At 52.6% G+C, this 25213-nt stretch overlaps 1 protein-coding gene across 3 annotated transcripts in view; it reads right to left on the reverse strand.

The window, feature by feature from the left end:
* Positions 1 to 4727: 4727 nt before the first annotated feature.
* MTMR4 (myotubularin related protein 4) overlaps positions 4728 to 25213 on the reverse strand; it is a 43347-nt gene continuing 22861 nt past the window's right edge. For 2 of the 3 annotated variants that reach the window (XM_039563086.1, XM_039563087.1), the window contains exons 3-8: positions 16731 to 16820; positions 13821 to 13937; positions 13089 to 13171; positions 12750 to 12916; positions 10869 to 10965; positions 4730 to 5358 (exon numbers count right to left, since the gene is read on the reverse strand). In XM_039563086.1, the coding sequence (XP_039419020.1) occupies positions 5241 to 5358; positions 10869 to 10965; positions 12750 to 12916; positions 13089 to 13171; positions 13821 to 13937; positions 16731 to 16820 (672 nt within the window). In that variant the 3' untranslated portion in view covers positions 4730 to 5240. Of the gene's footprint in view, positions 5359 to 10868; positions 10966 to 12749; positions 12917 to 13088; positions 13172 to 13820; positions 13938 to 16730; positions 16821 to 19127; positions 19530 to 25213 lie in introns of those variants that run through there. The other variant, XM_039563085.1, reaches the window with a different exon arrangement.

The raw sequence follows: 25213 nt of genomic DNA on the forward strand, positions 1-25213 counted from the left end.
GGAGCCCCTGCGGAGCGCGGGCCGGCCCGGGAGCCGCTCCCTGCGCAGCACCTGAGCTGCTCCCGGCTGCACTGCTCTATCTGCTGGAGCACTGCTTTGTCTACAGCACTGACTCTCTCATCAAAAAGGGAAAGAGAGCAGGCAATCTCAAATAACCATTTTTCACTGCTACAGCACTGACCCAGAGGCTAAACCAGCCTCATATTCTTATTTACAATAATATAGAATCATTTAGGTTGGAAAAGAGCTTCAAGATCCCCAAGTCCAACCTCTGACTTCTATTTATATATATAACTATATCCTGTAACCCATAGATATATAATAAATAAAATAGATTATATTGTATATAGATAGGTCAATATTTATATTCATATAAACCAGAGAGAAGAACTTTAAATCATTATGGTCGTATTTTGGGAAAGTAATAGTTATTTCATAGAATCACGGCATGGTTTGGGTTGGAAGGGATGTTGAAGATCATCTTGTTCCACCCCCCTGCCATGGGCAGGGACACCTTCCACTTGATTTTAATGCTGTTCTGTTTTCTCCTTCTCTTTCTTTTTTTTCTCCCTTAAATTACAGATCCGTTGTTAAACCATTTCACTTATCACCTGTAAGTTGGGAAGATGAGCTTACTCGGCATCAGACCAGGGAGTTTCTGGGTGGAGGCCTGAGCTGGTGTTTATCAACAACCCCTAAATGTGAAGCCTACCCTGGCTGTGCTCACTGACACCTGGCAGGAGGCCTGAAGCAGGAATCAGTGCATTTCTCACACGAACACACACAGTCATTCCCAATTGGCCTGGAGAGGGAAGGGACTGTGAGGTGACAAAGCTGCTGGTGATAGAGAATGACCCAGAGAGTGTGAAATTTAGTACTAATAAGTGAAGAGTATTTACAGACAATCAGAACATAACCCCAGCTGTGATATGGAGCCGTTTTGGTGCAGATCAGCAGCCACATCCCAAAGGCTCTGAAGTCTCTGGGGAGCTCTCAAAAGCCTCAGCTCTGTGCTCAAGAGAAGCATGAAGGTTAAGGACGTGCTAACAGTTATTGGGAAAGGAGTAAGACAGAAAATATTACGGCTTCACATCTTAGCCACCCTAAAATGACACAAACTCCCCAACAATCCATCTCAAAAAGGATCATGTTGTAGTCAAACCAGGCTTCAGAGATGGGTGGCACAGACACAAGCAAGCACTGGAATGGTTATGCCATATGTTTCAGAAGCACAAGTGTTTCTTCAACAACAAGCAAAACAAAGAGTGGACTCACTGCCACGGTGCAATGTGGAACCACTAACTGGTTCCAAAGCACTCAGTGGCAGGTTCACCAAGTGACCATGAGACACAGTCACCCATTCCCCCAGATGGGTGTAGGAAACCTAAGATAGCAGATGCTCCAAAGATACACCAGGAAAGAGTATCTGCATCCCCATCCCATTTGTCACATTTCCCTGAGGTGCTGCTCCTGGTGCCTGGTCCTTCTTGGAGATGGGAAAAGGAACTGGACAGCCCTGAACCAGACTCACACACCAACCATGCTGAACCAGCCCACCACCCCTCTTGCAGCATTTCTCTGCAGATCACAGAGTTGAGGAATGGTTTGGGTCAGAAGGGACCTTAAAGCCCATCTCGTTCCAGCCCCTGCCATGGGCAGGGACACCTTCCCCTGTCCCAGGCTGCTCCCAGCCCCAATGTCCAACCTGGCCTTGGACACTGCCAGGGATCCAGGGGCAGCCACAGCTGCTCTGGGCACCCTGTGCCAGGGCCTGCCCACCCTCCCAGGGAACAATTCCTTCCCAATATCCCATCCATCCCTGCCCTCTGGCTGTTTATGTAGTGTCCTTAATGACATCTCACAGATAGTAACAACGAAGACTTTAAACTGAAGCCTTCCAAAGAAATAATGTTCATGTTTGGCCAAGTCAAAACACCGTAGGGACCCTTTACTTTCAGTGCTGCTCTGTTTTGCAAGGTGACTTGCAAAGCAGTCACTCCCAGGAGATCCGTTCCTGCCTTCAGGATCACTCAAGGATGGATAACAGAGAGCAGCAAAGGCTTTGTTTATAGTAGTAAATGAAACAGAGCCAAGGTGTGGACTTAAGCACCAGCCTGTGATCATCCAAGCCTGTTTGTGAGCCACCCACAGCTCCTGGCCTGTGCCAAGCAGCACTTTCCCAGACAGCGCCTGAGCACGTTTTTGGGAAAGGCAGGTGCTGTGCCAGGGACTGCTCCCAGCAGGCAGCTTGGGGGGCACGGCAGCTGCTCCCTGCAAAGCCGCCCGCGTCGCCAGGGTCATGCTGAACTCACAAAACTCTTGGTAACACAAACCTCTGAGCACTGAACAACTGCCGGGAACCTTCAAGGGACACGCTGACCTGCCAGTGAACGAGGAAATGTGGCAGCACCAATGAGTGTGAAGCCACCAGCAAGTAGAAAGTACAGCAGGTGCCAGCAGAGGAACCAAAACCACAGCTGAGCTTGCCAGGAGCTTCCCAGGGCAGGGGAGCACCAGAGCCTCACTTTGCCTTCCCTGCACATCCCCAGCACGAGCACAGGAACTATTTAAGGCCTTTTCCTACCTGGAAGTTTTGGGGAGGTTTTCCTCAAAGGAAAAAGTTGCATTCTTGAGACTGGAATGGCAGAAAGTGCCGGAGTGTTTTAATTTACGTGGAGCAAATTATTCTTTAGGGATCCTCAGTTTAGTTTCAATCACTCAAGACCCTTTCATGATCCAAAGCTGCAATATGAGGTGCCTCTGTAGTTCATCAGTTGAGTTTTTCCTCACAGATTCCTTCTGAGCACAAGGCTAGAGCACATCTGATACTGTCAGCACATGCCATTTAACCCCCAACAATCCTCCACAATGGATTCATTAATATCTGGTTTAGTGGAAGGTAGCAGGGGGGTTGGAAGTAGATGATTCTCAAGGTCCCTTCCAACCCAAACCATTCCGTGACTCTGTGATCTCCCAGGTCTCCTCTCTGTTATTTCCTGGACATGGATGAGCACTTGGAAGTCAAGGAGCTTGGCTTAAAGCACAAGAAAGAGCTTGGAGAGGGTTTACTGAGCAGAGCCCAAAGGTTCCCAACTGAGATGTGTGAGTGTATAAGTGCCTCCATTTCCCAAATGTTTGGGATAAACTCCCGTCTCACTGCGGCACGACGTGAGAGCCCCAGAGCGAGCGCTCAGCCGTGGGGCTGGAGCAGTGCCCGCTGTCCCCCGCTGCTCCCCTGGCAGGTGATGGAGGAGCATTCCTGCTGCCACAGCCCCAAGGTCTCCTCAAGGTGGCTGAGCAGACAGAGCCAGAACTGCCAGGCCCTGCCCATCTGCCTCTGTACTCAGCTAAATAATTGATTGCATCCTTTGCCTTGTTTTAGAAGTGCCTGGATTGTGCTGGAGGCTCCTGCATCTCTCCCATGCATCTCCACCGAGAACTGAGATGGAGACCTGAATTTCTGCTTTGCTTAATAGCTAAATTATACTTTTTTAAAGAAATCTGATAACGTGGTACCTTTGGTGTCATGTTTTACAGCTCTGACTGTGACCCGGTGAGATGAGCCTTATCCAAAAGCTCTGAGGTCTATCAAACAGAGTCCCTGGGATGCAGGCACCCATCCACTCTCTCCTGAACTCTGAGTGGGGAGGAGGAGCTGAGTGTGAGGTTTTTCAGTTCCACACAGCACGAGGCACTGCACAAGCAGCCACGACCCTCAAGGACCCTCTTGCCCCAAAGACTTCAGTCTTGAGGACAAAGGCTAAAAAAAGTGCATGAAAATCAGAGACACACGGGCAAGCACTTGCCCCACCCTGTAACATCACTTGTCAGCGTCTTCTAATCTGATCCCAGGCTGCAAAGGGTTGCACTCAGCTTGTAAATTACTGGGTACCATTACAGAGATATAAAGCAAGGAACAAAATAATTGCTGGAGTAGGAAAGACATGGCTTTGCCCTCAGGTGGGGAGGCACAGTGGGACAGGCTCCAGCACCAGGCCATTTTTAGCAAAAGGAATCACAAATACAATTAACTTCTTAGCTGAGCTGGCTACAAGGAGGGAAAGGCTCCATCCGATAAGCTGTGCTCATTCCCACTCTGCTGCAGAACTGAGTTCTAGCAGGAACAGTGTTTTGCCACACCCAACAGCAAGCTGTGAAATGTGAAGATGCAGAGTAAGGTACCTGTAAATTCACTGGTGTTGCTTCCTGACTTTTGTATTTTCCAATACAGCTCTGAAATTTTAAGGTTTTTTATATTTGGATTTGGTAACTGCTAACACAGAGTCTAAGGCTACAAACCATGATGTACATTTTACAACAGCACAGCTGCCTGGGTGCCCCTTTCCATCAGCCTCCTGTTGGTTTCAAACACGTCACTCTCCCGGGAGACACATTTAATGAGGAACCAGCCCCTACCCTGCAGAGCCCTGCTCCACTGGCTGCCTGGCCTCCTACATCCCCCTCTAGATTATTTCTGGAAGGCTGGTCAGGGAATATTTCATAGAATTACAGATTATCCTAAATTGGAAGGGACCCCCAGGGATCAGCCAGTGCAGCCCCTGGCCCTGCACAGACACCCCAACAACCCCACCCTGGGCATCCCTGGCAGCGCTGTCCCAACGCTCCTGGAGCTCTGGCAGCCTCGGGGCCGTGCCCATTCCCTGGGGAGCCTGGGCAGTGCCCAGCACCCTCTGGGGGAAGAACCTTTTCCTAAAATCCAACCTAAACCTCCCTGACACAGCTGCAGCAGTTCCCTCGGGTCCTGTCCCTGGTCACAGAGAGCAGAGATCAGAGCTGCCCCTCCACTGCCCCTCATGAGAAGCTGCAGGTTTGGGCATTCCCAGGTCTGTCCAGGCCTGCACACCCTGCTGAGCACAGGGCACCCAGCAGGCTCCTCTTGGCTCAGATTTCTTTTCAAAGTAGCAGCCAGACAAGGACCAATGTGTGGAAAGATTTTGAAACTCTGAGAGAACTTTAATTTGACCTTATTTTGCAACATCTCCCATAGGAAGAAAGTCACCCACACCTTCCAATCTAACTGGAAGCAGGAAAGGACAGTTCTGGAGCACTGCTTCTCTCTTCTGGAAAACACCCTGCTGCAGACAGTGCTGGGAGAAGGAGCCCTGGGAGCACCACGTTTACAGGCAGGAGGCAAAAGGATGAACAGCTCTCCTGCCATCCCTGTCCCACAGCCCCTGCAGGACTGTCATGGGTTTGGGGGAGGGAATTTGGGTTTACATTTACCTGTACACCACCACAGGGATCCTTTTCCATGACCTGAACGAAGCCACATTCTCCAGCTCCTTGTCAGTGATCCAGACAGGGACCAGCAGCTTCTGGGGATAACTGGAACAAAGCCTGGCGAAGAGAAAGTACGAAAGGCAAGATGAGGACTGAGCAATCAAAAATCTGCCTCAGAGCAGCTCACATTTCCCCAAACTCAACATGCAGGACTTTGGCTCTTCCTCCTCATATCTGTCTCAGTGCAGCCTCAACAAGTGACCCAAAAAGTGCTGTCAGGAACGAGCTGAGAGAAGACAACCTCCTTTCACCTCAGGCCTCACCTCTGGGCTCATACTAAGTATCCTAGTACCTCCCAGGATGCCTTCGGAACAGCCTCTGGATTTAAGAATTCATGAGGGTTTAGGGGAACAGTCAATAATTTACGTGGAGTTTTTGTTTTCTTGTAGCAGGACACAGAGCTTCTGGTAAAGAATGGCCTGCCCCTGTCTGCGCTGCAGAACACGGGTACCACTGCTCAACTCCACACATTGTTCGGTAAGGAAGACACAAATCTGCCCAGAAATTTAGCAGTGGGGATTTGGGGTATGCAAATAAAGTGACAGGAGTGAGATCTAAATCATATCTTGCTTGGTGGGGTGTTGGAAATCAAATTCTTATAGATACCTCAACATGTACCAGCAGTGAGAAGAGAACACTGAGAGCAGAGAGCACTGCCAGAGGGCAGCGTTAGACGGGATATGGGGAAGGAATCCTTCCCTGTGACGGTGGGGAGGCCCTGGCCCAGAGCAGCTGAGGGTGCCCCATCCCTGGCAGTGCCCAAGGCCAGGCTGGATGGGGCTTGGAGCAGCCTGGGACAGTGGGAGGTGTCCCTGCCCATGGCAGGGGCTGGAATGGGATGGGCTTTAAGGTCCCTTCGACCCAAACCATTTTGGGATGGCATGAAGCACACACAAAATTCCAGGAGTGCAGGGTGGGTTTCTGACTCCTGCAGCTCTTCCCCTGCCCCTGCTGCTCCCAGCACACGCCGAGGGCAGGCTCAGGCACAGCAGTGCTGGGAGCTGGACCAGCTGAGCCCCCACAGCCCGGGCAGGCACAGGTGGGTACGTGGCAGGGAACATCAAAGAGCAGCTCTGGCCCAAGGCTATCCCACATCATTTAGCAGGAATGTTTCAGGGCAGATAGGGAGCAAAGTGAGGGGGGTGAAAGGATGCAGACAGTACGCTCCAGAGGGTGGTCTGGTGTTCCTGAGCCCAGGCTATTCCAGCTGATGGCAACAGGCACAATCCAGTATTAGTTTATGGTGCTAGTGAGGAACTTCCAGCCACGTTGGAAAAGGGCACTTCAGTGTCTAGACAGCTCCACGGAGAGCCCCAGGCAGCAAGCAAGGGTGGCTAAGGGATAAAAACAACTGGGTGAGGATGAGGAATTCAGGAAGCAAAATTAAAGCTGTCAGTTAAGAAGGTGAAGACCAGGTTGTCTGTGGGAGGATGTCTGGGCTTGGACACCTCTGAAATGCCTCAGATTCCATGAGTAAAGGTGGTCAGGAAATTAGAGAAGCAGCGAAGTGTGACTGAGGATGCAGGAATGTGGGAGAGGGTTAGCACCTGTTCAGGTCTGGAGGAACTTCTGGAATAGCTGAGTCTATACATGAACAGGCTTCCCTGAAGTGCAAAGAGTTCCCTGGCACCTCAGCTGAAACATGGGTGATGTCTTAAAGTACAAACTGGGGAGAGGTAGTCCAGGAGAGGCTCAGGATTGTATCTTCCAAGAGTTAAATCACTAAAACTCTGTAGACTTAGGAAAACAGTAAGATAGAAATCAATGAAATTCAGGTAGGAAATGGGACATCTTTAAGAAGCTAAGCCAAATTCAAGCAGGGTGCATAGACACAGGCAATGAGGTCAAGACAAAGAGACATGTCTTTCTATGCTAGAATTCCAGAGGAATACAGTAGAGGAAATGAAAACCCAGGATGAGGAACTCTGTTGGCCTAACAGTATCTTATAAACTGATACAAGGAAAAATATTTGTGGCACCCTAAATTTCAGAGCACAAGCTTTCTAAGAAGGCTGAAATAGGCCAAGCTTGTGAACTAAGTGTGGGCAACTTCCAGGGGAAGGTGGAGGTAAAAGTGTGATGCTCAGAGTGACCAGCATCCACCAGAATGAGCAGGGATCAAATCCCAGGCCTAAAGAGAAACAGGACAGCGTTGAGGCTACACTACCAAGCCCTGGAGTGACAGGAATGACATCCACAGCCACTGGAAGAGATGCAGAAAGGCTGCGAGGGCAGAAACTCCCATGGGAGACTTGTGTTGCTTCCACACAGAACGCACCGGTGTCTGAACCAAAGGTGACATTTTCAGACACATCCAGGTGTTTCTTGGTGCTACCAGCAAAACTATACAGAAGTCCCTGACTCTTCCTTTGGGCCTAAGCTGCTCCAAAGTAGAATAACTGAAAAATCCCTTTCTTACAGCATTTATCACTCAGCAGATTCAACAATGTTTCCAGAGGGGATAAGGCTCCCACAACAGCAACAACAAAAAAAGTCTACGTTCAGTGCACTTGGGAAGAGTGAACGTGGCTTTTGGGAGGGAGGTCACCCTCATGTGTGAGAGCTACCTGAAACATCAGTGAACGAGCAGATAGGGCAGACTCCAATTTTCAGAAGGGGGTTAAATTTTTGAAATTTTTTGTGTGCCTGTGTTTTTTAGCAGGTGTCTCCCCACAGAGCTGAAGGATGCTTCTCTTAGGAAACAGCTGCTCTTGAGAAGACAAGAAATAGTTCAGAACCTCAACGATCATTTTTCACCACAACGGGAGCTCTAAAGGGAACCACCTGCAGTGGGGTGGCCTGGAAAGCCCTGGGACCAGGCTGAGCCAGACCACCAAGGGAAACAGCCTTGAACTGTGAGGGCTGATGGCAGGAAAGGGTGGCTGGAACACAGACACAGGAATGAGCACCTGTGAACAAGGATCGATGGACAACCTTCTTCCCACAAAGCTAACAGTGAGAGAGATTGTGGAATCAGGGAATATCCTGATTTGGAAGGGACCCAAGAGGATCGAGTCCACCTCCTGGCCCCGCACAGGACACCCCAACAATCCCATCCTGTCCCCAGGAGCCTTGTCCAAGCTCCTCCTGCACAGAAGGCAAACACATGTACCACTAACAGTCCTCACAGACTTATTGTCCACATGTTCCTGTGGCAAATCCGAGCAAGGACACTAATTATCACTTCCCAAGGGTATGGATAGTATTAAAATGTATAGAGAAGCGTAAAAAAGACAAAATGTGAATTAAGAGCAGTCCCAGAAACCAGTAGGAAACACCATCTGGCTAAAGCAGTAACAGAACTCCAAGCAACTTCTTCCTCATAAACTCAAAGTTAAATAAAACCACAACCATAAAAAGATGAAACCTGAAAATGAGCATCAACACTGGAGGAAAAGTGGGTTTTTTTTCCTTTATCTGAAGGAACTACACGTGTACCAAACCCACCAGCACCAAGGCTGATATGAAACAACTCCCACCTCGGATGGCCTGTGTGCACCAGATGGGAAATGCTGGAGTGATCCCATTTCCCTGGGTATAAGATCCCTGAAGATGTGAGAGCCAGGGAGAGACTGTGTAATAATTTTATTATCACTGTATACTTTTATCAAGACTCAAGGAGTGGTTATTATAAGCTTGTATTGCTCTCATTTTATGATGGCTGTCGCCAGAAAGAAGATAATAGTTCCCAGATAAGGACATCTCGGAACAGACTTGAAAGACAAGCAACAAAGCCATTACCTTGGAGTATCCTGTCTTTAACAACACTGTTTTGCAAATGCAGGGAAATAAAAGATAAAAGGACTATAAACAGTTAAAAAGTAACCTGATCCCTGTGAATAGAGGCAGGTGGTTATGATCAAAAGCCAAAGCAGGATTTAAAGCCACACTCCCCCAGCAGCAAGAGAGAACTGGTTTGAGTTGCACAAGGCAATTACACCACCCCTGAGATCCCGGGATGTCTGCAGGAAGCTGGGACCTGCGAGGAACCCCAGGGAGGAACTCGGCAGGTGGAGGGAAGCAAAGCCAGGCCCACACCCAGCTGGCTGAGGTTTGTTTTAAGTCCTTTCTTCCCTGGTTTGCTTGGAAATCAAACTCCTGTCTTCAGAGAAGGTGGGTAATGGCTGTGGATTACTGGCCAGGAAGCAAAGCACAGATGGTCAATGGAAGCTGAACTTCCTGAAATAGTCAGAGGGAACCACACCCCAAGATCCAGCAGGGAAGAAAGCCTGACATGCTGAGGGCAGGGACCTCAGGCTGTGCACTCCAAAACTGAGCAGTTCAGAACAACTTTTACTTGGCATCCTTGGAGAAACTGTGAAAATGCCAGAAAAGTCACGTGAACAGTCCCAAAGCAACAACATGGTCAGTAGGGCAGAGGGAAAATGGAAACCACCCCCCAAATTTAGTGCTTGTGGCCTGGATTCTTCAGGTAGAGAAAACAGGCAGCAAGCTCCCAAACTGGGATTTCCCCAGTCCAGTGTGTCCGAGGTTTCTCATAGTCTCCACAGGAAACCAGTGACCTGGAACTGTCCAATCCATAGGTGATGGGGATGCCTGGACTGGCTGGGACAGAGAGGAAAGGCTGAGGGATACCAGTAGTTTCAAGAACAGGATTATAGGGAATGCACAAATGAGTATGTCCATCAAACCCCAGTGACTTAATGCCACCTACTGCAACACAGTGCAGCTGCCCTTCTCCGAGAGTCCTGTGCTCCTGCAGGAATAGAGGACAGGCTGGAAACACTGACTGGTGCAAAAAGGTCTCTTCCACTGTGATAGTGGCAAAACCTTGTGGAGATCTCCACTCCAATGCCCTGCTCACAGGGACCACCTCCAACACTGGCTCACCTGAAATGTGACACCACAAAGATGGAGAACCCCCCCGCTCTGCTGGGGATGTGCCCAGCACACCACCACGTTCCCAGGGAATGCTCTTTTCCCTTCCATATTGTGAACCTCCCAAGCTGCACTTTGGGGCCGTCACCTCTTGTTCTCTCACGTGCCACTGCCAGGAGTTTTACTCCATCCCTTTGTGAATGCCCTGCCAGCAGCTGGAGGCAGATCACCCTTTAGCTTCTCCTGCTCTGACTGAATGAGCCTCACGCATTCCCAGGCTCCTGAGCATCCTCACAGCTCTCCACTGGCTCACCCCCAGCTCATCACAGAGCTGAACAGCTGCCTGAGTGTATGAAAACTGTGGTTGTTATGTCAAACGGAGCATTCTACGGAGAAGGACTGACCAGAAAGACAAACCCACAATGGGTGGACCTCCAGACTTCCAAATGTCTTCCATGAGGAATTAGAGCCACCACATTATAAACTACCTGAGTCAGCATTTACAATTCCTGCTAGCTCTGATGTTTGGGCTGTATTCCCTCTCCAATTCCACGATGTGAAAGGCAGAAAGAAAAGGGATCTGGCTCGTCTTCTGATCTGCCTGGGGGCTGTCAAGGCCAGGAAGGGGGATTAGCTGGAGTCTGACTCACCCACTGCTCTGCATGGGGATCACCAAGGGAAAGGCAAGGCAAGAGGAGAGTGGGAAGAGCCCGGCCATGAACACTCACTTGTAGTTGTTGTTGATGTCAGAGACGCGCCAGACGTTCTGCAGGTCGAAGCCCATCCTCACCAGCTCCATCTCAAACCGGAACCTCACGTGGTCCCCTGAGGAGCAGAGCACAGGAGTTACTGACAGCACTGAGGAAACCCGAACATGTTTGTGGAGCTCCACAGCAACTGACACAGGCTGGAGAGAGTCACAAAACCACAGAAACCTTTGGGTCAGAAGGGGCCTTAGAGGTCATCCCGTTCCACCCCCTGCCATGGGCAGGGACACCTCCCACTGTCCCAGGCTGCTCCCAGCCCCAATGTCCAACCTGGCCTTGGCCACTGCCAGGGATCCAGGGGCAGCCCCAGCTGCTCTGGGCACCCTGTGCCAGGGCCTCTCCATCCTCATTAAAGAAACATCCCATCAAACCCTGCCCTCTGTCACTTTAGCACTGTTCCCCCTTGTCCTGTCACTATCCACCCATACAAAAAATCTCTCCCTCTTTTTAATAAGCTCCTTTAGGCACTGGAAGGGGCTCTAAGGTCTCTCCCTGGAGCCTTCTCTTCTCCAGGAGAACACCCCCAGCTCTCTCAGCCTGGCTCCAGAGCAGAGGGGCTCCAGCCCTCAGAGCATCTTTTTGGCAAAGGAGAAACTCCTGGGCAGCTGGGTGGCACCAGGGATTGTGCTTCAGGAGCCAGAAAGATTGTCCCTCACAGGGGTTCCTCTGCTTGTTTTATCAAGTCAGAACTCATCTCAGGGCACAGAAACAGCCTCTCCATGTCAAGGGGGGTGTGGGGGTTAATTTAACCCACTTCTGCCCTTCTGGCAGAGACAGCTTCCAAAGTGGATGTCAGGAACCCCATGGCAAGGAGCACTGAGCACCCACCCCAGGCAGTTCCTTCCTCCAGACTGCTCTCAGATGCTGACTCAGGGTTTCCTCTCTCATGGTTTAAGCCTTGCCTCACAAATTCCGGAGGCCTTTGTTGCTCCAGTGTCAAATCTTGTTAATAAATAAATACTGCAAAGCTCTTCGCCTCAGTCCTATCCTGCAGCAACAACTTGCACAGGTGAGTTTATTTATACTAGAGAATAATACTTTCCCTAAAGGAAACACAGCAAATATCTCTGACTGCTGGGGTTTGGGGCGTGGTAAGGACACAGAGCTTACCTTTCCCCTATCAGCTTCTCCTGGGATAGCTGTACTGTTGAACCCCATCCCTCCACCCAGCCTGTCTTTGGACATTCCATTCAGGCTACTGCTGCTCTCCTCTAGGCTCAGCACATTTTTCAGTCCAAAGCCAGGTTTCTCACTCATTTTAATTCCTTTTTTAAACAGCTTCATCATGGATAAGACAAAGCAACTGGAAGCAAACTTTGTGCTCCCAGGGAAGGGAAACTCCCAGTCCACACGAGGGCACCAGCACAGCTCTGGTTTTCTCTTCATGGATGATTTGTGCCTGTGTAAGGATGAGCCAGAGCTCTCCACAGACCTGATCCTGGGAGTGTCACAGCATTTTTGGGTGTTGGAGAAGAGATGCAGATGGGCTCATATTAATTAGGCTGCCTCAAAACTGATGCTGTTTGCCACTCCAGGACAGGACTGCCTGGGGTCTCCATCACCTTGATGAGGGAACTTAAGTATGGGATGTTTTCTCATGAGGAGAAAGGGAAAAGCTGCTTCTGTGCTGCTGGCTCTGAAAGTTTCTTGTTGTGTTTATAACTAAATCCTTTCACTGTGCTTCTTATCCAGCACCATCTGGCCATCAGCTGGATCTCTAGGCCAGGCTCAGGATGACCTAGCCAGGCGAATTTGAAATCAGACAGGGTTTATGAACAAGAGCTCAATTGCACTGCAGTGCTGCTGGCCAGAGGAGCAGGAGGAGCCAGGCCAGGAGCTCACCGGGACGGCAGAGATGTGCATGTTGATCCTCCTCATCCACACACACCCCCAGGCACCAGGCGTGGTAGGCGAACGCAAAGAGGTCCTCGGGCTTGGCGGGGCGGGCGATGGCTCGAGTCAGCCTCTTCAGCCACTCCTGGCACTGCTTGAAGGTGGAGAAATGGCACCTGCAAACCCAAAGGCAAGCCACCCTCAGTGGGGACACTCATCCAGCCAGGACTGAGCCAGGAAAAGGAACACGGCCCCAGACCTTAGAACCCTGACCACGGACAGCATACAGGGAGCCACCAGAGCTGGTCACAGCCTGCAGCAGCTGCAGCACAGCAATAAACCAGATACCTGATCACTTTGGAGTCCTTGCAGACAATGTGAAGCTGGAACATATCCCGACACTCCACACTTTCCATCATCCTCAAAGGCACCTGCGAGGGAGGGACAGATGTAGGGCATGACAAGGCACACCACAGGCCAGAGCAGCCCCAGCAGCCATGCCCGCAGGCTCCTCACGCTCCAGCACAGCTCCACCAGGCATGAGCTGCTTCTGTGAACTACAAACCCACTCCCAGGGTTAGGGAGCTCCGTGAGTCAGCACAGAGCTCCTTCCATGATTACTATTCTGATTTCTGTCCTCTCCCTCGGTAATCTCCCACTTGGGGCCAGTTCCTGACTCAATCACATCCAGCCAAGCACAGGTAACTGAGCCAAGCAACAGCTGCAGGAAGAGATGGCAAGTTAAGGCAGTGAGGGAAAGCCTCAGGCTCCCACTGCCTGACTCTGTGTTGGTGAGAAATCTCACTAAAACTGGTCTGCAAGAGACCTCAACAGCCTTAAAACCACCCAAGGGTAATGGCTGAATTTAAAGAAAACAGCAAAGGAAAAACCTAATTACTGTCCAAAGGAAAACGCCATCCTCACACCTAAATGCAGCAGCAAAACAGCAACCGCACGCCCAGGCCTGGCATCCTCCAAGAGGCACCTTCCTGTGCCACAGCCCCCAGGAACGGGGTATTCCCACCCCTCCCTGCTCCGAGACCCTGCGAGAGCTGATGGGGCAGGCAGGGCCAGACTCACATTGATCACAGAGTCCTTGAATTTGATGTGCAGGCGGTAGTTAGAGATGGCGATCACGGCGTCGTTGGCATGGCCCAGGTACTCCACCCCCTCGCCCTGCAACACAGTGAATGGCACCTGGAAGGGAGACAGCACCAGGTCAGGTCACACAGCCACTTTGTGCACTGCAACTCCCAGAGCCACTCTCCCATTGCCTCCTCCTCTCCCAAGGAACCGTTCCCAGCAACGTGCTCCTCGTGCCCGTGCCCCGAGAGCAGCACAGACAGCAGCCACTGCCCAGCCCCACACACTGAGCTCTTCCCAAGGACACCTCCGGAGCCAGCGAGCAGCTCCTGCAGGATCACGTGTGTGCCATGCACACCTGGCAGCGAGGGCTGGCCTGGGGACAGAGGGGCTGACGGGCCCTGCTCTTCAGACAGGGGAAACCAGCCCTGGCACAAGAGGCATGGAGAGGGACGTGACTGCAGGACAGCTCAGAGAGAGGATGGGGAGCGCTCAGCACAGCTCCTGAAAGAGCCCAACACCATGGGGAAGCACTGGAAGGGGCTGCCCAGGGAGGTGGTGGTGTCACCATCCCTGGAGGTGTCCAAGGAACAACTGGATGGAGCACTCAGTGCTCTGGGCTGGGTGACAAGGTGGGGATCAGGCACAGGTTGGGCTCAATGGTCTCGGGGGTCTTTTTCAACCTCAGTGATTCTGGGATTCTGGGACTGATCAGAAGCCTCTGCCCCAGGGCAGTGTCACCTACGTGATCCTGCTGTGCTATTTAAACATGGGGGGCCCTCAGCAGCACTGTGAGACTCAGCAGTACCATCCAGGTAAGCAAATGAACCAAAGATGTGCCCAGTTTCTGCTAACAAAGCTCTCAGGGATTCTCTCTGTACAGTGATTTATATGACTGAGGAAGCTTGTCCTGATTAAACTGCAAGAAAGCTTCATTAAAGTTACCTGTATTCCATTTTTTAAAATATCTAGATAATCAAGTGTCTGTTTTTCCCCATCAGTCTGGACATGCCATAGTTATTTTTGGAACAGGGGATCCTGGCAGACAGTCAAGTTTGACTTTTCTTATATTAAAAAAAAGAAGGCAGAACAGCCTAAAATTCACCAGGCCCCTTTGTCCTTAGCTAATCAGGCTCCTCCTGTTCTCTGAATGCCACCTACACCAGGTGATGTCGGTAACCCATTATGTAAAAAGTGTCACGACACAGCTGAAACCTGCCAGACAGGGCAGCTGATGACACAATTCATTACACTGTAATTAGTACAAGTCAGACCACCTTCTCTTTATTTCGAAGTTGTCTCTATGGGTTGGGTATAAAAACCTGAATTTCCTGGATTTCAAGTGACAACTGTACTAACAACTTCTCCTTTCTTTGTACAAAAATAACCAGCTTAGACTGGCATATGTCTGAACACTCTTGAAAAATATTAATTATTTGCCTAAGAGAATATCCTCTTTTTATTTCTGCAGTTGATTTCTGCACGCTTGCCAGAGCTGTTTTTATCTGGCATGTGTTTCTCCTGCTTACGTGGCTCTTTCACACAGCAACAGAAGGGAGACAGAACAGAAAGGGGCTGGTAAGGCTGCAAGAACGGACACAGGGAAATCCTGGAATAAACCAGCAGGTGCCTGAATACAGCTTGTTATCAACTGATGGCAGCCTTCTAGAGTCACAGGATCCTGGAATGGTTTGGGCTGGGAGTGATATCCCAACCCAAGCTCATCCAGTTCCACCCCTGCCATTGGCAGACACCTTCCACTAGGCCAGGCTGCTCCAAGCCCCATCCAACCTGGCCTTGAACACTCCGCTTTACAATGAATTAACGATTTACTGAAGGCAAATTACGCTTGGGAGGGTTGAACTTTACTTCTCCACGCAGCAAACTAAGGCAGAGTCTGCTCTTCTCCAGGAGCCTCGGCTCAGAGTCACCTCAGCAGCTTCACCCCCCAAAGCCACAGCCCTGCAGCCCTGACCCTGCACAAGTCCCCAGCCTGTGGCTGTTCCTTCAAGCCAACAGCTCCCAGCCCTTGCTTTCCCCAGCACCATTTGCCAAGGCAGTGACAGCCCCAGAACAAACTCAGACACTGCAGCAGCAGCAAGAACAAGGTGAGCCTGGCTCCAGCCCCAGAGGAGGATGATGAGCACTGGATGATGTTAAAGGAAGCACCAATCCCCAGGAGGGAATGCTGCCCTTGCTGCACAGCAGCAACAGCACGCGGGGCTCTTCCCAGGGCTTTCTGCAGCAGGAGGCTGGCACCATATGGAGGCTCCTTCTTCCAGCCACCGTGCAGCAGGAAACGGCAGGAGCAACATGTCCAGGGGGAGAGCAGGCAGAGCAGCCGCACGCTGTGGCTGCAGAGCACAGCCCCGCGCTCCCGTCCCGGGGAGGCTCCCTGCTGCAGGCTGCCGGGCTGGGCAGGCAGCGGCACATTCCCACAGGGAATGTCCGGGCTGGCCAAGCACTGCACCAGCTCCGGCTGCACTGGCAGTGGCACATTCCAACAGGGAATGTCCGGGCTGGCCAAGCACTGCACCAGCTCCGGCTGCACTGGCAGTGGCACATTCCGACAGGGAATGTCCGGGCTGGCCGAGCACTGCACCAGCTCCGGCTGCACTGGCAGTGGCACATTCCGACAGGGAATGCCCGGGCTGGCTGAGCACTGCACCAGCTCCGGCCGTGCTGGCAGCAGCTGGTGATGCCGGACACATCCTGCCAGGGCTGGGCAGGCGGGGACAGGGCTGTGGGAACAGCCGGCCTGGCCCCCACGCACAAGGACCTGCTGCTCTGACTGTGCCCCTGGCACCGGCCAGCCCATGGCCTCCAGGACGTGCTGGCCTGGAGAGCTGCTCTGCAGAGCCCAGCCTGACACATCCCAGAGCTGTTTGGGTGTTTTTACTTCCTTACCTGCAGTGACTCCTCCTCCTTTATGAGCTCCTTCGGGGGGAACAAGTCCTTGGCCTGGATGTACTCCAAACTGGGAGGGCCTTCCTCACCCTGCATTGCAAACAGAGCACACAGTCAGACAGCCTCAGCCAGCACGTGCTGTGAAAGCCAAAAATTGAAGCTGATGGATACTCTTGGCACCCCAGGAGCTTGGGGGTACCTGTGCATGGAAATGCCTGTTCTGCCTGCAGACCCCAGCAGTTCCTCTGGCTGTTGCAGAATGCCCCCAGCACCGTGAAATGCTGAAGCCTCCAAGTCCCACCTCTTCCAGCTGAGTGGTGTTTGGAAAGCCCAGCAGAAACACCTTGGCCACAGGGGACTGATGTGACAGTAACTTGTCACGTCAGCTGTTCCCGTTACCTGCTCCATGGCACCAGGGCAGACACCCTGTGACACAGAGGGTTTCCATCTACAGTCCAACGTCAGCCTACTCTTCCTCCTCTTAAGGACCGCTTTTTTTTGGGAGTTTTTGTTTTCACTCTCAGACCAAAGAAATCTGGGAAGATCCTGAATCTTTTGGAGGAGAAGATACAACTGTGAAACATAACCCTACAACAACTGCACCCCAGTGCACCCAACTCACAATAGGCACTACTGACTGGTGCCAGCACCGAGCCCAGGGCAGCTGGACATGTCCAGCCTGCTCAGGTGGACTTCCCAGAAAACCCAGAGGCCTCAGAATGGTCTGAGAGGTCACATGGAACCTGCACATGCCATCCTTGACAAGTGGAGTGTATGCCTCAGTTTGGAACACGGGAATCTTCATTCACTCATACAATCAGAGTATCCTGAGCTGGAAGGGATAAGGATCATAAAGTCCCACTCCTGGCCCTGCACAGAACACCCCAAATCCCATCATGTGTCTCAGTGCATTGTCCCAATGGTCCTTGAGCTCTGGCACGAACTCTTGGTGCCAATTTTCACCAGCCTTCACCCAGGCCCTGTCACATCACTGAGCTGCTGACCGAAGGAGTGGCACCCGGACACTCAGCTGCAGATGCTCACTGCTGGGAGTCCAGGATGGTGCTAATTCCACATATATTTGGTGTGGGAATGTTTTCTTCAGAATGCTGCTTGCTCTCTAACTCTAGCACTAGGCTCTAGCATTTACCAGGAAACACCGTGTTCTGTAAGCACTGAGTAATATTTTAAAATGACATATCTTTCTGGATATGTCACCCAAGCCAGAATCCCAATTTCAACCTGAAGAAAGGAGATCCCAATCCTTCTGGCTCAGGAATATTTAAAATGCTGCTGAATCCTCTTGTGTTACTGACGGGAGCTGAAGCCTCAGCGCCCACGGGAACAGGCTGGCCTGAGGTGATCCCTGGACCTCAGACAGGGGCAGCCAGACCCCTCCCACCCCATATCCAAGGAACCTGCACGCATGTAACATGCTGTTAGAGCCTTCATAAAACTCAGCATCAGCTCCAGCTGGAGGCAAAGGCACTGGCCCTGTCATCATGCTGTGAGGGACACAGGGCACAGCACCTGCTCCAGCAGCAGCCGATGCTGACTGCAGACCACGGGGGGCCTGGGGCCCCTCCTGCCAGTGGCTCACTCCGAGTGAGGCACCAGCCCAGGGGAGCACAAAGGGAAGGTGTGTGCCCGCGTGCCGGTGTAGCAGCTAGGGAACAGAGATCCTCTCCCATCGTCACTTTGCAGTTCACAGAGAAATCCCAGGGAGCAGCAGGAACTGGAACAAGGCAGCCTAAGCTCTCCATCAGCCTGGGTGTCCTTGAGTCCCTCCTCGCCTGCAGCACAGGGCGGGCAGAGGCTGAGCATCCCCTCCTGCCACAGCCCCATCCTGGGTACCGGCAGGGCGGGGGTCAGCACCCTGCTCTCTTCACAAGTCTCCTGAAGCCCTCGGAGCCCATTCGGCCAGGAGTGCCCTGGGGGGCCGAGGGTGGGTCTGCAGGAAACCCCCTCTCCCGGAAGGTATGAAAGGCGAGGAGCGCAGGACCCCCTCTCAGCAGCAGCAGCAGCAGCAGCAGCAGCGGAGGGTCCTGCCCAGCCCCAGGCAGGGAGGGGTGTGCAGCTCCCCGGGGGTCGGCTGCTCTCGCACGGTAATTTTCCAGCTCCGGGCAAGGCGCGGAGCCTGCGGGGCCCAGCTCAGTGACCGGGGCCTGCCGGGCTCGGCCCGCGGCGCCGGGCACTGCTGTGCCCTTGGGCCCGGCCCGGGCAGCAGGGACGGGCCGCGGTGTCCTCCGGCGGCATGTGGGAGCGAGGAGAAGGAGATCCCCCTTCTCCCTGGGCAGATCCAGAGGATGCCTCCACCGGCATGTGAGCTGGAGAGCGCAGCTGGCGTACGGCCCCGCTTCCATGGAGGAGAGAAGGGGAATAAAAAGCAGCACTTACAAAGCAGTTGAGCATGGAGCAGGAGACGCGGCCTGGCAGACTCATGTTCATTTCCCGAGGCGGCAGCAGGGCCGGGCAGGCACAAGCAGCATTTCCTCCCTCCGGCTGCGAGCTGCGGCCGCGGCCCCGGCACTGCGGCAGCGTCCCCGCTCCGCCGGGAAGGGCAGGAGCATCCCGGCCGCCGGCGGCCCGAGCAGGTGCCGCCGCCGCCGCCGCTGACAATGGAGGGAGGGCGGGCGGAGGACGGGCAGACTCCACCTCCCTCCCAGGGCCGCCGAGCGCGGCTCTGCCATCTGAGCGTCTCCGTGACGGGCGAGACAGAAAATGGAGCGGGCGGCGGGACCGCGGGGCCGCGGCCACGGCCCCTTCCTCGCCCGGGAGCGGCATTCCCGGCCCATGGCGCTGCTGGCACCGGCCTCGTGCCGCAGGATGGCGGCAGTGGGAGCGCCGGGAACAATAGCGGGAAGGCGGCTTCGTGCCCCGGCACCGAGCCCTCTGCCCCGAGTCCTGCGCTCCGGCACCGAGTCCTCTGCTCCGAGCCCCTCACCGACCCCTCCACCCCGGCACGGAGCCTTCTGCCACGAGCCCATTGACCCTACACCAACACCTCCGCACCAGCAGCGAGCCCTCTGCTCCAAGACCCCTGCCCCAGCTCCACGCCCTCTGCTCCAAGCCCTCCACCCTGGCATTGAGCCCTGTCCCTGAGCTCTTCCACCCTGTGCCGACCCCTCCACCCCAGCATCAAGCCGTTTGCCCCGAGGCCTCTGCACCAGCACTGGCCCCTCTGTCCCCAGCCCTCCACTCCCATGCCGAGCCCCCAGCCCTGCTCCCAGCAGCTCAGCCAGGATCTGCCACTGCACCCCTGAGGCCGCTATCCTCCCGCAGTCCTCTGTGCCTGGCCAGGGAGATGAGGATAAAGGGACTGCCCTGCTGCATCTCTCCACTCAACACTCCCGAGACTTCAAGCCCTCCTTCCCAGGAGCTTCATGTGTGCAGGGAGTAGCTGGATGTCCCTGGCTCCCACCAGCACCTGTGTGCTGGAGCCTGGGTCCTGGAGAGGACAAGGCTCCTCTCGCTGACTGCTTGGACACTTAGCTCCCGTGGGAAGTTTCCCCAGCTCCTGTTGGCAATGCTCGCAGACACAGGGTAAGGCCACGGGTGCAGGAAATGCTGTGGTTGAGCACCCACCTCCCCACCCCAGCCCCCTATGAGCTCACCTTTACAACCTGCTGTTCATCAAGCCCAGGAGCAAACAGCTCCCAGGTCACAGCCTATCCCGGGAACCACAGGAGCAGCAGCAAAGCCATCCCCATTTCCACCATCAGCAGATGCTCTGCCCCCACCACTGAGCCAGAGGGAGAATCTCTTTGTTACAATGCAAAATTAAAACCTGACCCTTCATCAATCCTCAAAGGCCCCACTACTTTGCTCAAACCACACCAGTTTTTTGCTCCCGAAACACAAACCCAAACAGAGCACAGCCTGTAGCCATTGAGTTCCTCTTAGATGTGGCTGCCCCGAAGACACCACAGACAGCTCTCCCCAGCAATACCAACAGGATCTCAAAGGGTTTTTCTTGAGTCAGATAAAATACTTTGGCATTTCTCTGCAAAATTGTTCAGGGTTAGATTATTCAGAGCTGCCTCAGCTAAAGGGACAGCTTTGTGACACCCAGACATGCTGCCCACTGTCACTGCAGGGCAAAATTCAGTTCCATGAACTCCCCTGCTGACAAAACAATCCCACAGACTCCCATAGTTACACCAGCTTCACCACTTAGGAAAGAAGACTTAGAAGAACACACAGCCACACCTGGAGATAAGCCATGAAATCCCATTTCAGCCCCGCTCTGTCCCACTCCACCATTTACATGGAGCACAGTGGGTGAATGTCAGGCATTGCCCATCCTTGGGGCAACTGACTCCAGCTGGCACCCAAAAACCAAAACACAAGGAGAACAGAGGGTTATGGACACGAACAGAGGGTTACAGATAAGGACAGGGTTATGGATGAGGTGACTGATTTGTCTTGGCCAAAAGTGAGTGGCAGGAGAGGTGCTCTGCTCGCTGCAGGTTCCCCTCTGGAGGGAATGCTGAGAAACCAGAGCAGCTAAAGCTGAAGGAACCTTTTATACTGGAGAGAGAGTGTGGCCATAAACACTGTAAAGCCAATATTTATTCTTTTTCCTGACATGTGTCAGGGGAAAAGCAACACAGCACGTCTGGGGAACAGCTGAAGGCTGGGAGTCTCTTGGGCAGGGTGTGAGCACACACTGCTGTTAAGTGCACACAGCGCAAGACCGGAGTTTATAACACACAAAACCACAGACAAGGTAGGTAAGAGGTTTGCTCCAACCCACAGTGAGGTTTTTAGGGCCAAGGCTCAGTTCAGGGCCTGGCACAGGGATTGTTTGCAGAAGGACCTTTGTAACCCCCCTAAGCTGCAGCTGTGCAGAGTTAAAGGGCTGCTCGTCAGATCAGTACTTTGAATTTCCAACCTAAGCTGACCTGAACAGCCACAAATAGAACTTCTTCTGCTTTCACTGAAATATTCTTGCACTTTTGGTATCATAAAAAGACTCATACATGACTTAGAAACTTCTGCCCAAACACTGAGCCTGGTGCAGAGCAGAAACCTTGCTCGGAAGTTCAGTGGCTTCACGGACTTTCAAGAGGAACTTGATTCAGACTCTGCTTTCACTTCCTTCAAGAGTTCCCAAAATACCTGCCCTCCTTTCCCTCCAGTGACCCAGGCAAGGGCAGGAGTGGTCCAGCATAGGACTGCAGAGTGCTCCACACTCCTTAGCTGGCTTAGCCAGAGGGATCTCCCAACTGCCACCTCAGGCGCCTCCCCAGCTGGGGTCTGCTCCACTGTCACAGACCACTGAGGAAGAGAAGGTTATTTCACAGAACTGGGCTTCTGAGTGTTCTCAGTGTGTGTGTTCATGTGGGCAGAGAGAGAAATCTCCCTCATCATCTCCCAACCAAAATCCAAAGTGTTTCCCAATTCTGAGGAAGAGGAGCTGAATACAACACGGGCAGCATGTTCTTAAGGGCAGCCCCTTTTCCCTCCCACTAGCACTGCCCACTGTTCTGTGCTGCTCCTCCCACCCCTCCAGACATCCCTGGGTCCACACTGCAGGCAAACACCTTGCAGCCTTCTCCTGAAGGTCCCAAAAGGGATTTGGAGGCTTGGCAAAGATAGGACTGGCACTCAAGGGGCCATCCTGCAGCCTCCAAAGGAGATGATGTTCCCTGTGGAGACACACCTGCATGCACCAGGAGCCCAGCCTGCAGCACAGGCTTCCCAGGGAACATTTGGTCCCACTTGCCCAATGAATCTGCATTGGGAGCACGGGACAGGCATCAGGATGCTGAAAGCTCTCTCACAGTCTGGAGCCAGTCAGCATCCTGAAATGAACCATTTTGCCAGTGGCTGGTCCAGCATTCTGCAAGTTTGGGAAAGTGCGGGCCAGGGAGCAGCTAATTCCCACCTGGCTGGGTCCCTTCCAACCCAAACCATTCCATGATTCCAGGAGAAAAACTGGTCCCATTCACTGCAGGGAGCTGCCAGCACACCTGACTCAGCCGTCCACAGACACGTTCACCCTTCCCAACCCTGACATAGCTTTATCCTCTATTTCTCTTTGGCACCACAAATAAAATTACGCTCTCCTGAGGCAGAAGGCACCGCACCCATCCCTTCTATAGATTAAGGGTGAGCTTTTCATCACCCCAGCACAGGGCATCACCCCACAGATGGAGGGGAGGGAAGGCAGAAATCCGAATGTGCAGCCCTGTCCCTGGTAGCACATCCACTGCACAGACTGCCCTGATCCGCCTCCAGCTGGAGAAAACCAACAGAAAAATTGGCAGGAGGAGGTGATTGCCCTGGGAAGGGAATTCCAGGACATGAGAAGCAAGTCAGCAGGAGCCAGGGCAGCTCTGTCTGACAGCCAGGGGCTCCAGCAGCAGAGGGGCCATCAGGATACTCTACTTTAGATCCTTCCAGGTCTGAATATTTCTTTTCAGTGAATATCAAGCTAGGAACTGGTTATCTAGATTTTTTTTTTCCAGGTAAGGAGGGGAAGGGAGAGACTTGTATCATTTATCTCATTCTAAAAGTTAAAATTTATTCTCCTTCTGCCTGGCAGATGCCTACAATGGGTGAGATGAGCTGCACTCAGACACGTATTTCTCTCTCTCTCTCCATAAGCTGATGCTGGGACTGACGAGCTGTGGCCAAAGGCACTTCTTGTTCTGCCTCCCCTACTTCTGTTGCACAAAGGGCGTCTTTGTTTCAGGTCCCCCTACATAAATAGTTCATTTCCTCAAAGCCTAGGGATGTTTGTGGGTGAACCGGCAGGCTGCTGAGCCTGAGGTGGAAATAAAACCCTAAACCTGTGCGAAGAGAAGTTACTGCTTATATACCCTGTAAGTCAGGACTGGGATGGTGAGTGTCATCTTTTAATCGGGATAGGACGATAGAAGAGCTTACAGATCTGTAATAGTGCATTCGGTGTTTGTTCAGAAAGGTGCCCAGAGGTGAGCATGGAACTGAATATGCAGCAAGAAACCTTTGAGGACAGGGACAAAAGGGCCCAAGTCACGGGCTGTCAACTCCATGCCCCAACAGGAGGGGACGAGGGCTGGCTGCAAATCCCCACCTGGGATAAATCATGGCCTCCCCGGGGTAAGAACCAGATGCCTACAGAGCCAGCATCCCAGCAGTCAGGAGAGGGAAGGCTGCTGTGGGAGCTGAGCACTGAGCTGCCAGCACAGCACCTGCACCACCCCACCTGCCAGTTTTAAGTAATGTATTAAGGTACCAAGGTGCTCGTTAGGGCTCCATTAGTTAAGGATTAAACCAGCACTAGTGCTGTCTTCAAGGTCATTCCCATCAGTGGCTGTTTTGGGGAAAAATGGGAAGAGTAGTGCAATCCAAGCTGCTGACACTTGACCAAGCACCTGGAGCAGCAGGAAGGGGAGAGCAGCTGGTGAGGCACATCTGGGGTGCTGCTGAGTAGAGGCAAAGCTTTCGGGGGTGCCCTTGCTAACCAGAGGGCATGGGGGCTGTGGCCTCAGCCTGCAGGGAACGCAGGGTGTTAAGGAAGCACTGAGCATGCCTGCAGGGAACAGGGATTCCAGCCAGCCCCGAAGCAGCCCTTAACCCACAGCCCACCTCCAGCCCTCCCTGTGTCTAACTCGGGAGCCACAGCCCTCCAGAGAGGTCACAGAAGGACTCCAAGGAGGCTGCAGGAGCTTCCAGCAGCTCTCTGCCTTCAGCTGCTGACAGAAGCTCAGGTAAGGAGGTGGAGGTAAGTGCTTATTTCTACAGCTTGCAATTACAAGTCACTTTCTCTCCCTTGTCATGGGAGACAAAAAGCCCAGTGTCTCTTCCCAAAATAGTGGGTGAAATTGGGGACGGGGCACTTTTGTTGGTTGCTTTATTTTTTCCAAAATGAAAAAATAATTTTCAAAAAATCACAGGAGCATTTTAATAAAATATAAAACAACCTTTTCAGAAGGTCCTGTGAAACAGTAAAAGTAATCTTTGGGTACTCATAAGGAGCAGGAAACCCTCTCATGTAGAAGAATCCGAACAATGATTACACGTAAGGGTGGGCAGGGCCATGGCAGGGTAAGGTCTGTCCAGACACAGGAAAGGAGTACAGGGAAAAGCTTCTATGTTTTAGTAAATCCAAAATTCCAGTCTGTGCACTCAAACAAAACCCAAAACAGGTCCAGGGAGGGGTGATGAGAACTAAAGGTGGCTTCGCTGCAGAGAATTTAAAAGACTAGTGCTCTTCAGATGTCCAAGGGGAATGTGTGGAGATTTACAAAGTCCTGAAGGGCAGGAGATGCTCACAGGCAGCACCACACCTTACTGTTATTCCCAATACAAGAACCACCCAAAACAACATTGGGCTGGTTCCAAAACAAAGCAAGAGGTGCTCGGCAGCACAGCTCTGACACAACTGCAAATCTTCACCTGGTTTTTGAAAGCCTGAGGAATTCATGGAAGGAAAACCTACCAAAGACTCATAAAACATCAGTAAATAGTTTCGCAATACCAAGTCCCTGAGC

This window comes from Corvus cornix, chromosome 19, assembly GCF_000738735.6.
Source record: "Corvus cornix cornix isolate S_Up_H32 chromosome 19, ASM73873v5, whole genome shotgun sequence".
NCBI classification, from domain to species: domain Eukaryota; kingdom Metazoa; phylum Chordata; class Aves; order Passeriformes; family Corvidae; genus Corvus; species Corvus cornix.